Source organism: Hyperoodon ampullatus (assembly GCF_949752795.1).
Source record: "Hyperoodon ampullatus genome assembly, chromosome: 3".
NCBI lineage: Eukaryota > Metazoa > Chordata > Mammalia > Artiodactyla > Ziphiidae > Hyperoodon > Hyperoodon ampullatus.
Window position 1 is genome coordinate 31,784,240 of NC_136916.1, and position 14,765 is coordinate 31,799,004.

At 42.4% G+C, this 14,765-nt stretch overlaps 2 protein-coding genes across 2 annotated transcripts in view; both read right to left on the minus strand.

The window, feature by feature from the left end:
* TRPM1 (transient receptor potential cation channel subfamily M member 1) overlaps window positions 1-14,765 on the minus strand; it is a gene marked incomplete at both ends in the record, with an annotated part of 140,172 nt that overhangs the window by 28,902 nt on the left and 96,505 nt on the right. Inside the window, 4 exons of the mRNA XM_079698794.1 lie at window positions 3,923-4,151; window positions 6,516-6,808; window positions 12,767-12,796; window positions 13,680-13,820. Of these exons, the coding sequence (XP_079554920.1) occupies window positions 3,923-4,151; window positions 6,516-6,808; window positions 12,767-12,796; window positions 13,680-13,820 (693 nt within the window). The remainder of the gene's footprint in view (window positions 1-3,922; window positions 4,152-6,515; window positions 6,809-12,766; window positions 12,797-13,679; window positions 13,821-14,765) is intronic.
* On the minus strand, window positions 7,756-9,051 carry LOC307049318 (palmitoyl-protein thioesterase ABHD10, mitochondrial-like; the record flags this gene model as incomplete). Its single annotated transcript, XM_079698795.1, has 1 exon — window positions 7,756-9,051. The coding sequence occupies one exon, from the start codon at window positions 9,049-9,051 to the stop codon at window positions 8,086-8,088; it is 966 nt and encodes a 321-aa protein (XP_079554921.1). The 3' UTR covers window positions 7,756-8,085.

Here is a 14,765-nt window from a genome sequence, read left to right on the forward strand (position 1 = left end):
TTATTTGATTTTATTTTTTAAAAAAGATATAATTTTTTTTATTTTTGGCTGTGTTGGGTCTTCGCTGCTGCGCACGGGCTCTCTCTAGTCGCAACGAGCAGGGGCTGCTCTTCATTGAGATGTGTGGGCTTCTCCTTGCTGTGGCTTATCTTGTTGCAGAGCACAGGCTCTAGGCGTGCAGGCTCAGTAGTTGTGGCTCACGGGCTCTAGAGCGCAGGTTCAGTAGTTGTGGCACACGGGCTTAGCTGCTCCATGGCATGTGGGATCTTCCCAGACCAGAGATCGAACCCATGTCCGCTGCATTGGCAGGTGGATTCTTAACCACTGCGCCACCAGGGAAGTCCCTCCTCTCATTTTTAAATGGTTCTATTATATCTATATTATCAGAACATATAGCTGTTATATACTATTTTCTCTCCCACTTAACTGTCACTTAGTTTTAACACTACAAGTAAATATGTATCTGATGCTATCAGCCCTGTTGCTGATGCCTCTCTGGTTATTTTGGTTGTTGGAGATGCTTTCTCTAACAGATTCTTCAGAAAGTGCTCATAGGAACAATATTTCCCTGAGTTCTTGCCTGTTGGCAACATGTCATGTGTACCCTTTATATTTGACCATCACTTTTGCTAGATATAAAATCTTTGCCTCAATTTTCTTTCTGGGAGTATTTTGTTGTTGCTGTTGTTGTTGATGTTGTTGTACGCGGGCCTCTCACTGTTGTGGGCTCTCCCGTTGCGGAGTACAGGCTCCGGATGCGCAGGCTCAGCGGCCATGGCTCACGGGCCCAGCCGCTCCGCGGCATGTGGGATCCTCCTGGACCGGGGCACGAACCCGTGTCCCCTGCATCGGCAGGCGGACTCTCAACCACTGCACCACCAGGGAAGCCCTCTGGGAGTATTTTTATATGATACACACCATTTTTTTTCTGACATAAATGGTTGCTATTGAAAGTCTGATGATAATTGAATTTTTTTCCCTTAGAAGTCACTTGATTTTTTTTTTTTTTGCCTAGAAACTCAAAGAATTTTTTTTCATTAAAATCCAATAACTTTATTAAAGTGTGTCTTGATGTTGGTTATTCTGGATTGATGTACTCATGTTCCCAGTGTGTTTTTTTAAATATATATTTTCATATCATTTGTCTTCAAGAGAAATTTTTGAATTCTAGTTTGAGACACTTGCTTCTATTTCTGGTTTTAGCTGTTATGGATACTTTCATATTTTTAGCAACATAGGCAATATCTTATGTTGCTATTTCTTTGTTAATTTAAGTACTATCTTAGTCATCTAAATATCTGTTGACATCCTATTGTTTTAGATGAGACTTTATCTTAATTTATCTCCTTCCCCCTCTGCTCCTGTTTTTAACAACCACATCAGTATTTTCAGTTCCTATGAAGTTACCTTTGTAACTTTACACAATAAACTGGAATCTTCACCTCTTGTTTCAACAACTCTTGACAGTTCTGATTCCCCACTTTACAATATGGGGATATTATGCTGTTTACCCCTCTCTCTTCCCCTTCCCACCAGCCAACTTTTCTTAGCTGTACCTTTACTTTCATAGTTTCATACTCGATAACCTTTGTATTATATTTAGGATTTATATTTAGGTCTTCAATACTCTGTCTATTGGATTATTCTAAAAAACTGAAGATCAATAAAAAGCATTTACATTTTTATTACCGTATAAAATACTGTCTATTGTACAGCCACATGGCGTGCTGTGATTGCAATTTTAATGTAGAATTCTGGTGGTACTAGAGAAACCTGATCATGGTATCAAAGGTCAAATGGTCTTTTTTACCTTCTACCAGTCACTCAAAAATCGTACCAAATTTTAATTTAAATCACAACCGAGCCTTAACTTTTGTGTGCAGTTTTTTTGTTTTCCCTGGTATTTGATTCTACTTCTACTTTCTCATTAATGATTATGAACTCTTTTTGTTTCCCTAACCCATACCCCTGATACTTTATAGCATCTTAGTCACTGCATCTATTTGTTGGAATCATTTCTATTCTTCTGTGTACTTTCTTCTTGCATATCACTGACTCTTTGCACTCATTTCATCCAACTGCTTTTTCATATGGGGATTTTTAAAAACTGGGGCTTGTTTCTTGCATTCCACATCCCCTGTGTTCTTGTAATTTTGAACGCTTCTTTCAGTGAAGTACTGAAAGTACTGCTGAAGTACTTTTTCTGAAGGAGTAAGTAGAAAGTATATAACTTGAATCTTTGTCTATCTTAAATAGATATCCTATCCTCATGTTTAAAATAGCGGGACTGGGTTAAAAAAAAAAAATCCAGGTTCCAAATCCTCTCAGAACTATGAAGGCCTTGTTTCAGTGCCTTCTAGGTTTCAGTATTATTAACGGAAAGTCTGATGCCAACCTGATGTTCATCCCTTTGTAGGAAACCTGCTCTTTAAAAAAAAAATCTTCAGGATCTTCTCATTATTCTTGATATTTTAAAAACTATTTATTAATATCCAAACTTATGTATAATATCAGCTTAGTGCATTGTGTATAATTGGGCAATTAGGCATGACATTTATATTTTGTTTTTTAAGAAAGAAATGGAAATTTTTATTCAAGCCAAACTTGAGGATTATAACCTGGGAAAAGCATCTCAGAAAGCTCTGAGAATGGTTTCCAACATATTTTTAAGAAACGAAGTGCCTTCTGTATGTCCGAACCCTGATACCCAGGATAACATATATGGTCTTTTCTTTATCTTCATGGCAATCCCATGAGCTCAGTATAATATTGCCATCACAGAGTAGGTTATCTGAAAATTAGAATCTCTCCTTAAGATAACCTAGTCATTAACAGTAGTAAACAGCAGAGCTGGGATTTGGTCTCAGTACAATTTTCTATCCCCTAAATCCTTTTCAAACACTTTCATAGCTTCATATTCTCTCATAAACCCTATAGAATGAAAACATTGCCAATTAAAATGATATCAGACAGCCACCTAAGTGTCCATTGACAGATGAATGGATAAAGAAGATGTGGTGTATATACACAGTGGAATATTATTCAGCCATAAAAAAGGATGAAATAATGCCATTTACAGCAACATGGATGGACCTAGAGATTATCATACTAAGTGAAGTAAGTCAGACAGAGAGAGACAAATATCATATGATATTGCTTATACGTGGAATCTAAAGAAAGGATACAAATGAACTTATTTATAAAACAGAAATAGACTCACAGACATAGAAAACAAACTTGTGGCCACCAAAGGGGAAGAGGGGCAGGGATAAATTAAGAGTTTGGGATTAACAGGCACAAGCTACTATATATAAAATAGATAACCAACAAGGACCCCCTATATAGCACAGGGAACTCTACTCAATATCTTGTGATAACCTATAATGGAAAAGAATGTAAAAAAAACAATATATATATATATATATATATATATATGTATGTATAACTGAATCACTTTGCTGTACACCTGAAACTAACACAACCTTGTAAATCAATTATATTTCAGTAAATTTTTTTAAAAAGTAAAACAAAACGATATCAGACAATTTCAGAGTTATAAGGGCATCTATAGAAATAGAGCTCAGGTGTCTGCTTTAGTGGCAGGTGGCTGGTCCAGGGATGCATGACTAGTTAAGGTGGACTCCAAGTCTGTAAGCCAGTCATGCTGCAGGTCAAGCTCTGGCGATAGACCACCTGGATTCAGGAGCCAGACCCATGCCTTGCAGCTCAGATCCTATCCCTTAATCTTGAAGCTTCAGGTTCTCCTGTAAGACAAGGATTGCCATGGCGTCTACTTTCTGGGGTCGTTCAGAGTCATGGATGAAATAAACCACAGCAAGTGCTTAGCTCAGCCAGGCAGGGAGTCAGAGCTCACGGGTGTCACTTGTCACTATACCGTGCTTACCAACCACGTCACACATACCTTCAGGCCAGGGTTTTTCCTCATCCGCAGCCTCCCCATCCACATGTCAGTCAGCAGCATCTGGCTGCAGGTGTGGGCGATGAAGTCCCGATGTTTGGCTGCGACAGCCAGTTTGAGGCAGGTTGAGTTGCTCCAGTTTTTCAGCTCGTAGGTCAGCAGTTTCATGGCGATCTGCTCGTCATGCTTGTAGGACTGGTCCAAGAGCTCCACAGCAAGCTGGCCAAAGTCTCTGTAGAGACAGAAATGGGAGCAGGGTGGTCACATGCTCTTCATTAGAGAGCTGTGTCCACGGGGATGTCATGGAGCCACAGGACACAGAGTCTTTGACTCCCTGTCCTCTGGGAGCTCCAGGGGATGTCCCCAGAAGGGACAGCCAGGGGCCAGGGTCCTTGCTTAGCCATGTCAGGGGCTGACTGCTCTTGCTGTAGATGGAGCTTTAGGTGGATCCCAAGTCTGCCCCTCAGGCCCCAGGGACAGAGCAAAGACCAAGTCCCTTCCCTCAGGCATTCACGGAACAGGGAAAACAGCGCCTGTGGGACTGGAAGTCAGAACAGTGGCCATCCTTGGTGCAGGGGAGAGGTGGACATTGAAAAGGCCTCCAGGAGGGCTGGTGGCACAGGTAGGGTCCTGTTTCTTGAGGGTGCTGGTCGAAGTTGTGTGTTGTGTTTGTGAATAGTCATCAAGTTGCATGTTTTGCACACGTGCCTTCTCCCGTGTGAGTGTAATACTTCAGTGACACATGGGTTACAAGAGCGCTCTCAGTGCTGTGAAGGAGACAAGGTCTAGTTGCCATGGGGACCCAGAGCAGGGAGGACCAGTTGCTGGAGGTGGGGGAGGGGGAGTGATGGGAACCAAGTGGCGGATGGAGAAGGGGACACAGGTGATTTGTGAACATAAGATGTATTCCCTTTCCACATGACCCTGATGCGAGGATTTAATGATAGTCATGAACATTTCTTGTTCCTTCAACTTTTTGTGTGGCATCGATGTGATTAAGGTACAGTCCTATAGGGATCACCTTTCTTTGCTTTTCTTTCTCCATTTTATAGAAGATTTGATGCCAGTTCTGAGTGGAAGGATGAAAAAGGGAGGCATTACTTGCAGGGGATGGAGACGCAGACTCTGCAGTATCTTCTGGCCTCAGGCCCCACAGGCTGCAGGGGGTCACCACGAGGGTCCTCTAGGAAGCAGAGGGACAGGGCTTGCCAACAGATGGAGGCAGGGGAACGCCTCCCTATTTGTACGAGTCTTGAACACCTGATGTTTAGAAGTCAGCTAGTGATTTTAGAAATCCAGTCCGAAAGATAAGCAGGGTGCTTCACAAAACAAAGATGTTACATGTTGGCAGTGGGGCCTGTGTACAATTCAAGTTCACATGTCTGTAAAGTTGCACGGGACTTTGGTTTCTGATTCCACACGTAAGGAACTTGGAAGTTGCCACTCTATCCTAATAAAAAGTAAAAAAGCTCAACAAACTCAAAATCCACAACTTTTCTAGATTCATCAGAGAATTGAGGTCACAGGGCAAATTGCTGTCCACCAAACTGGAAAGACAGAAAGCAGATACTGAGAATCACAACTTAATGGAGCCCAAACCCGGGGAACCAGCACCGGGTTGGAAAACCTGAACTGTAATTGACAAATTTCTGGAGGCCCCGTGAGGACAAGTCTGCAAGTTAATAGCTCCGGGTGGCCCAGGCTTAGAGGAGTGTCCACATTTTTGTGAGTTTTACCTCCAGGAGCCCCACCAAGTTCTCACAGAGAAGATGGGGGAAGAACCCTCCCATGCTGCCATCTGGGAGAGGGGAAAGCGTCCATTCTGAACTATGCCCAGAGCGCTCTGTTCTTCATAACAAGGCCAGCCCTCGGGGGAAACTGGCTAACCAGAGCTTAACCTATTGGTGTTTTATCAGAGCCTAACGGAACTAGAGGGAGGGAAATACCCAACTCCAGCCCCCTGTAGCCGTCCTAAGGGGGGGGAAATCCAGAGGTACTTGTGAAAGTCAAGTCCAAGGACACAGGTTCACTAAGGTTGTTTCCTTATGAAAACTGGTCTCATTGTCTTTGCACTAAAATTGTGTTTCCCAGAAACAGAATCATGGACGTAGAGAACAGACCGGTGGTTGCCAAGGGGGAGGGAGGTTGGGGTAAGCTTTCATATATAGAATGGATAAACAAGGTCCTCCTGCATAGTACAGGGAACTATATTCAATATCCTGTGATAAACCATAATGGAAAAGATTATTAAAAAAATGTGTATATATATATATGTATATGTCTAACTGAGTCACTTTGCTGTACAGCAGACATTACCACAACATTGTAAATCAACGATATTTCAACAAAAAACATATATTGATTAAAATTGGGTTTCCATAGTTTCCACCAGAAGGCAGTCAACAAAAACAATGAGAGTCCAGAATGCCTCAGAGAGACAGAAGGAAAAATACTGACACAATGGACAAAGCACTTGATGAACAAGCTTTAAAGGTAATTGTACTTAAGTGAGAGATACATTTGCCACCCTTCCCAGCAAAGGGACAGTGCTCAGGGCAAGTGTCTCCTGGTCCTTAAATTCCCTCTGGACACTCACTTTGAGTTGTTGTCCAGGTCCTGGGAGATGTCGTCCACCAGCTCGCTCTCAGAGGACTCGTGGGCCATCGACTTGTAGAGCTTGCAGGCCACCAGGGCCTTCGCCATGCTCTCCTCCCCCCGCTGCCAGAGGAAGACTGCCATTTTTTGGCGCTTCATCAGCACGGCCCACACCATCAGCTCGTGGAAGGGGTACTGGAATCGACTCACGGCGGGGTCGTCCACATCGATGTCCAACTCCTCCTCCTTTTTCTTCTTCTTCTTTTTCTTCCCTTTGGCTGGAGGCTCATCATCCTGAGGGGAGAGAAGCACCTTTGCCATGGTTCTGCCATAAACGTGCAACAAAGGGTTTCAGGACAACTGGAAAAAGGGAAACCTCTCCCTCCAAGGGAATAAAGAGAATTCTAAGTACATCTGCAGTTTCCAACCAGTGTACTAATTCTTTTGAAAAGATGCACATGTTTATTATGAGAAGTAAACCATCGAAAACCAAATGAACTGAAAAGGCATACTACTGTTTGAAGAGTTTATACCCCTGGGTTGGCAGGTTTTTCTCCCCCCAGAAGCCTCTAAAAATTGAAGAGATGCTGCAAAACTAAAACAAAGAAAACACTTCAATCCAAATCACCCCATGGGAGAGATAAAGCCTGTAGCTTATTTCCTCAGGGGAGTCTTCAAGTACCAACACTCGTTTGCCAGATACCGCTGAACCGGAGATTAATAGGAAAAATGTAAAAGGGGATGGAGAAAAATGTCTTGTTTCCCTACTAATGGTTTAAGGAAGCAAGCGTTCCGTTTTTAAAAATTATTATTAATTAATTTATTTATTTTTGGCTGTGTTGGGTCTTTGTTGCTGCACGCGGGCTTTCTCTAGTTGCGGTGAGCGGGGGCTACTCTTTGTTGCGGTGAGCAGGCTTTTCATTGCAGTGGCTTCTCTTGCTGCGGAGCAGGGGCTCTAGGCCCGCAGGCTTCAATGGTTGTGGTGCCCAGGCTTAGCTGCTCCACGGCATGTGGGATCTTCCTGGCCCAGGGCTCGAACCCGTGTCCCCTGCATTGGCAGGCAGATTCTTTTTTTTTTTAATATATAAAGTAATAGCTTTATTTTGAACTTTATTATGTTTCAGACATTTCTCTAGTCATTTTAGATTTATTTCAATAAACATTTTCCTATATCTTGTAAACCGCATTTTAAAATCAGAAATAATTTTGCAAATCTCCATATACAATGATACCAAACAAAAAACAAAAAAATCAAGTTTTATTAGCAATTCTAAGTAAGAGCTGGCACAGTTAACACAAGCATTAGAAGGTAAACATCTCTTGAATAAAACAATAGGAAATATTTTAATGAAAAAAGTCAAGGATGGAAGGAAGGAGAACATTTTTCAAACAGCAGCTGGCACTTTCTTCACAATCTGAATCACTTGTGCAAATACATCATTAAATACTCACATGATATTTACAAGGTAGAGATAAGAGAAAAAAACCTTCTAAGTATCAGGGTCCTTCATCTGTTATCCCTCTTCCATCTTCTGGATCCATTACTTTACATTCCAACTAAAACTGTGATTCTACTTAACTACAGTTGAAAGCTTATCAATTAAGTCATCAACAGTGTAAACCAGAAGTTGAATGTCCGCTTTTTCCTTCACTCGGTGATCACTATTCTTTCGGAGGATGACATCTACATCTGTGCTGACTACTCGGTCAGCAACCTGCATGGACGTATGCCACGGTATAGTGTCATCCTTCCTGCCGTGGAGCAATCTTATAGGGTAGTTCACAGTAATAGGACCACGTAACAAGCAGTGGCGCTCTGCTTCTTTAATGACACTGTACTGAATGCGATAAACTCCTTCTTCACTGTATTTTGATGGCATGGACCACACACCTTTCATCTCTATTTCCTTTTTTGCCTCAACAGGAAGCTGATTAAATTGTGTCACTAGGCCATCCGCAGCTGTCGTTATGCCAATAAGAGCAACAACCTTTTGTGGCCGTGCGATTGCAGCATGAAGCATAAGCCATCCACCGAGGCTAGATCCAACTAGTATCTGTGGTCCTTCAGCTAAGTCATCAATTATAGAAAGAACATCTTTGCTCCATTTTCCCACTGTGCATTCTTCTAAGTTACCATCTGAATTTCCAACTCCTGAGTAATCAAGCCTTATATAGGCATGACCTAGAGATTTGCAAAACTCCTCAATCGCCAATGCTTTTGTACCATTCATACTAGAAATATAGCCAGGGATGAAGATAATTCCTGGACTTTTGCCTTTTAGCCTCTTATAAGCCAGGTTTGGAAGGTCTGGTCGACTAAGGAAAGAGACTGATGTCTTTTGTCTGCAAGCTGGGAGCCACCGTGGCGCCTGCTCGGCCTTCGGTGCAAGTAACGTGCTGAGCCCACAGTGGAAGCCGAAGGAGACGGCCATCCAGCCCCACCTGCGACAAGGTACCCCGGCAGGCGGATTCTTAACCACTGCACCACCAGGGAGGTCCCACAAGTGCTCCATTTTGAATGAGCTTTGTCTTTTCATGGATATGCTATAAATGGAGGGTCTCCCATGACTGGGAGAATTGGGGTTGAAACACGGTCAACATTTCCCATTTCCTAAAGGGATTATGAGGGATGATTCTGAAAACGGAGAAGGACCCTAAAGGAATGTCTGTCATGACTGGGAGAACTGGGGTTGAAACACGGGAGTGTCATGGAAATATATGGGGCTCAGACTATTCCAGGCTAGGGCTTCAGTACCCACTAGAATAACAGAAATGGGTATTTGCTCTTTTGCAAACAGCTTTCTTGTCAATGATCTACTTTTATTCTTATACTGACTCTGAGAGGTTGTGAATGTCTTCCATTCCATCAGATGAGGAAGTTGTGACCCAAAGTCTGAATAATTTGCCCACATACACACAGCTGGAGTGGCTGGGCAGGGTGGGGGGGAAGGGGGAGACTGGCTCTCCAATTCCTATCACATGTTGTTCATGACTAACCCAAGTTTTATAACCTTATAATGAGTTGTCCGACATTTTAATCGAAACTATTGTATCTTGCCTTGGATTTAAATGTTTTTGTTCAGGGACTTCCCTGGTGGCACAGTGGTTAAGAATCTGCCTGCCAGTGTAGGGGACACGGGTTCGATCCCTGGGCCGGGAAGATCCCACATGCTGTGGAGCAACTAAGTCTGTGTGCCACAACTACTGAAGCCCATGCACCTAGAGCCCACGCTCCACAACAAGAGAAGCCACCGCAATGAGAAACCCGCAAACCTCAACGAAGAGTAGGCCCCGCTCGCCTCAGCTAGAGAAAGCCCATGCCCAGCAACGAACACCCAACACAGCCAAGAATAAATAAATAAATTTTAAAAGTGTTTTTGTTCAAATTTTCTAATTTGTCCCAGTAAAACTATAGTTTTGGTCACTTAGGAAGGTTGGTCTACATAGGTTAAAAATTGACATTATGGAAATTAAAAAATAAACATAGCTTTATTTTCAAGAATATATCCAGTCAAATAAAAATCCACTAAGGACTAATGAAATGCTATAAAACAGAAACCCTTTTAAGCCTATTTTTCAATAATACATTGTATTATTAAAATACTAGTTGTATGCAAATTCTGTTAAATTAATTTTAAGATTGCTAGAGAAAGAATATAACCAACAAGGGATTAATTTCCCTAAAATGCAAGAACTGCCCCAAAGCAACAAGAAAAAGAAACAACCCAATAAAATAACAAAAGGTATGAACTGGAAGTTAAAAAGAAATTGACACATCCACAATCACAGTAAGAGCCTCTAAACACCCCTCACTTAGAAATCAACTTGAAAAAATTAGTACAGATAGAAGCAAACTGAATAATAACATTACCAAGTTTGATCTGACAAAGACGTATATGTATTGTACCCAACAAACCGGGAGTACACATTTGTTTCTAACACACATGAATCATTAACAAAATTCCACCTGGCATTATTCCCTAATTCTTTTGAGATTTTCTATATCAACAAATTCCAGATATCAGAAATCATGTAGCATACACTCAAAGAATAAAATTAAAAATCAACAAGAGTAGGGTAACAACAATAACAAAATTCTGTATCTGGAAAATTTAAAATACACTCATAAATAACTTGTGGATTAATGAGGAAAGTATAAACTGCTTAGAAATGAATTGCAGTGAAAGTTCTACTTACCCAAACCTGTGGGATACCATGAAAACAATGCTCAGAGAAAAAAATTATACTCTTTATGCATTTATTGGCATACAGGAAAGATTGAAAATAGACAGGGACTTCTCTGGTAGTCCAGTGGTTAAGACTCCACGCTCCCACTTCAGGGGGCACAGGTTCCATCCCTGGTTGGGAAACTAAGATCCCACATTCCGCATGGCATGGCCAAAAAAAAAAAATGACATGAACACTATAAATATGGTATAATTTGGAGTCCCTTGGGAAGGGCCTCTTTCTCATACACTCCCAAATAATCTTCCCCCATCTATCCCAGTGCCTTGATAATCTGTCAGTATAGATTGATTCCTTTAAACTAATTAATTAAAATAAAAATTTTTTAAAAAAGAAAATGGGCAAACTTCACTTTCAAATTGAGTCAATAAAAATAATACAATAACTCCATATAAAGTATATGGAAGGAATGAATACAAATAAAAGATATTAATAAAATAGAAAACAGAAAAAAGAAAGTTGCTTAATAAAGCAAAAATACCAATCAAATCTGAAGGCAAATATGGTTAAGAAAAAAAGGGAGAAGATATAAATATTAAAAAATTGGAACAAGAAATGGCACACAACTAAAGATATTGAAAAAATTAGAATACTATGTAAAGGTTTATACCAAAGTACTTGAAAGTCTAGAAGTAAATTGTTTGCTAGGAAAATATAATTGACCAAAGATGACTCTAGAAAATAGAAAAGCTCAATGAACTCATGTTATGAAAATTATTATAAAGGCAGTGAAAAATATGCCCCTAAAACACAGGACTGGGACCAGGCTATTTTACAGGAGAGTTCCACCAAACATTCACCCAACAGATAAAGCCAACATGACGCCACCAACCTAAGAGAGCATGGACTTATGGAAAGCTGCATATCATAACCCTTCTAGTTATGCTGAAGGTCAATGTCAACTGTGAACACAAAATCAAAACCTACCCTGTATCCACACAGAAATTGGGATGCTATTTGACTCATGAATTTGAGAAGAGTCTTTACAATAGACAGTTTTAATATTCTGTGTTATGATATTTCTTTCACTCATTTATATATTTTATGTCTAGTGCTTTTTTAAAAATTAATTAATTAATTTTTTTGGCTGCATTGGGTCTTCATTGAGGTGCACGGGCTTCTCATTGCAGTGGCTTCTCTTGTTGCAAAGCACGGGCTCTAGGTGCACGGGCTTCAGTAGTTGTGGCTTGTGGGCTCTAGAGCACAGGTTCAGTAGTTGTGGTTTAGTTGCTCCACAACATGTGGGATCTTCCTGGACCAGGGCTCAAACCCATGTTCCCTGCATTGGCAGGAGGATTCTTAACCACTGCACCACCAGCGAAGTCCTAGTGCTTTGTTCTTAAGGTTTCTTGTTAAGGTTATTTCTGGATACTTTTGTCCAATGTGAGGAAATTTTGTCAATGTTTCTGGGTTTTCTAGAAACCAAATTTTTTTGCCAATAATAATTTTCCTCCTTTTTAAAGTATCCTTCCTTTATTTATTTTTTCACGTGGTAAAATTTCCAGAACACTTTTTTTTTTTTTTTGTGGTGTGTGGGCCTCTCACTGTTGTGGCCTCTCCCATTGTGGAGCACAGGCTCTGGACGCGCAGACTCAGCAGCCATGGCTCACGGGCCCAGCTGCTCCGCGGCATGTGGGATCTTCCCGGACCGGTGCACGAACCCGTGTCCCCTGCATTGGCAGGCAGACTCTCAACCACTGCGCCACCAGGGAAGCCCCAGAACACTTTTAAAAACCAGTGGGGTTAATGATGCCAACCATAATGGATGTGCTTGACTTGTTCTTGATTTTGATAAAAATGAATTGGGTGGCTTTTACCTTTTAAAACATGTCTGTGATCTTTTTTTATATAACTTGACTAAATCATCCAAGTAAATTTTGGTGTGTGGTGTAGTGGATTTATTCATGGAAAACAAACTTGTGCAATTTTATGTTAAATACAAAATGAAGAGGGCTCCATATACTTGACCACAATATCATAAAGCCATTGGAAACAAGTCCTACTTACTTCCATTCCCAGAAGTTTGAGAGCTTTAGGCTGCATAATGAAAGGGGAGAAAAAAATGAATGGAATCAGATAACTGATGTTATGATACTGGGGGCTGTACATTAGTAATATCTTTAGTAGCAATAATGATAGATTAAAAAGTACTTGGTATCATTAACAGTTGAGGACAAACCCAGGGAAAGGAAATGCTTTAATATGGAACCTCTGCTTCTGTCAGCCCAGGTCAGGTGAGGAGAGAGATGTGCAGACAGGGGACCCGCATCCCAGGTAGAACCAGAGAAGTTCACCCACAGAGCAGACACAGAGCTATGGAGCTCTGAGTGCGGGCAAGGCGAGGGCTTCACGGAAGATCTCACACATGAATTGGGCTTGCGGCACACGTGGGGTTTTGATGGGGGAAGATGCCGCAGACACAGTAGTAGAGTTTGATTCTGGCAGTGGTACATGGTCGCCCACAACAGGGTGGGGATGGCTGGGGAGAGCCTTAGACGCTGTGATCATGAGCTTGACAGTGATTCGTCAGGCGCTGGGGATCCTCGGGAATTTTTGAGCCGGGAGTGCACCGTTGGGTCCCTCGTTTTGGAGAACTGGGGCGGGTCCAGCGGTAGGATGGATGGGAGAGGGCAGAGACAAGGGAGCCTGGGAAGAAGGCTATTGGGAACAAAGGATGAGGCAGGAGCAAGTGCTGGGCTGTGCGGCCCCACGAGCTGAGGGAGGAAGGTGCTGGTGAAGCCTGGGCGTCTGGAGGCATGCTGAGACCTCCCACCAAGAGCCACTGTGGGAGGACGGGCAGGTGTGCTGGGGGATGGGGTGATGAGCTCGGTTTTGAAGCTGCTGAATTATTGGAAAGGCTAGCAAGGAACCACAAGTGATTCTGGGAATCACAGAACACCACGTGTTCGCTGAGTTCTACCCTCTTGGGTCCAAACAGGTTGTTGTAAAGGGTCCGGAAGCCCTTCCTTGTGTAGTTGCAGCGGTAGGCGCCCCCCATGAGGTACTCCAGCACGAGCCCAATGTCTATGAGGCTGATGTGGTAATCGGGTGGAAGGTTGCCCTGTAAGAAAAGAAGCTGTGTCTCAGGCCCTGCGAGAAGGCACCCGCAGCATGGACTTCGGCAACACCTCGGCATCATGGTCATTCCTGCCTACGAAGTGAGAGTTAGTGGTACCAACGGGGCATTAAACAATCTTTAGTCTGTTTCTATAGGATTGCAGGAGATAAGGGAGTAAACCATGTTCCAGAAAATGGGTTAGACTCCCCAATGAGAAGAATTAGAAGCCCATGAGGCTGGAGGGGAGAGGTCTGGGCTTGTCCGTGAGCTCGGACAGAATGGCCTGTAATGTGCATTTAAACATAAGGGAAAGAAAAGAATATATATATAAAGAATGTATATATGTATAATTGAATCACTTTGCTGTACAGCAGGAATTAACCCAACATTATAAACTATGCTTCCATAAAAAAGAATATTAAAAATGTATATAAATGTATAACTGAATCACTTTGCTGTACAGCAGAAATTAACACAACATAGTAAATCAACTATGCTTCAATAAAAATATCGATTAAGGAAAAAATACATAAAGGAAAGGTGGTGTAGCTGGTGCAAAGAGCAGATTCATTTTGTTGAGAAGGTGCTTTGACAGCTGCTTGCAGGGGAGAAGCCAGCTTCGGGGGGCTGGCGTCCAGATTTTCTGCAGAAGGAGGGAATGAGCAGCGTGACAGGCAGGAGGACTCTGTGGAAGACAGTGGGTAGACAGAATACCCCTGGGGGGCCGGGAACTTTCTAGGGAAAGCTCCACATGGTGCCCTGTGACTTTCTGGGGGAGCCCTCAGATGTCAGTAAGAACACAAACACTGCCAACTATATGATGAGCCTGGGAGTCGGTGAAGGGGCCGAGTCCTGCAGCGGAACGGAAGAGGCTGCGTTGAGATAAAGGTCACGTGAGGGCGGAGGGGAGGAGGGCCGAGGGGCATCCATGCATCTGTAAGTCGGTCA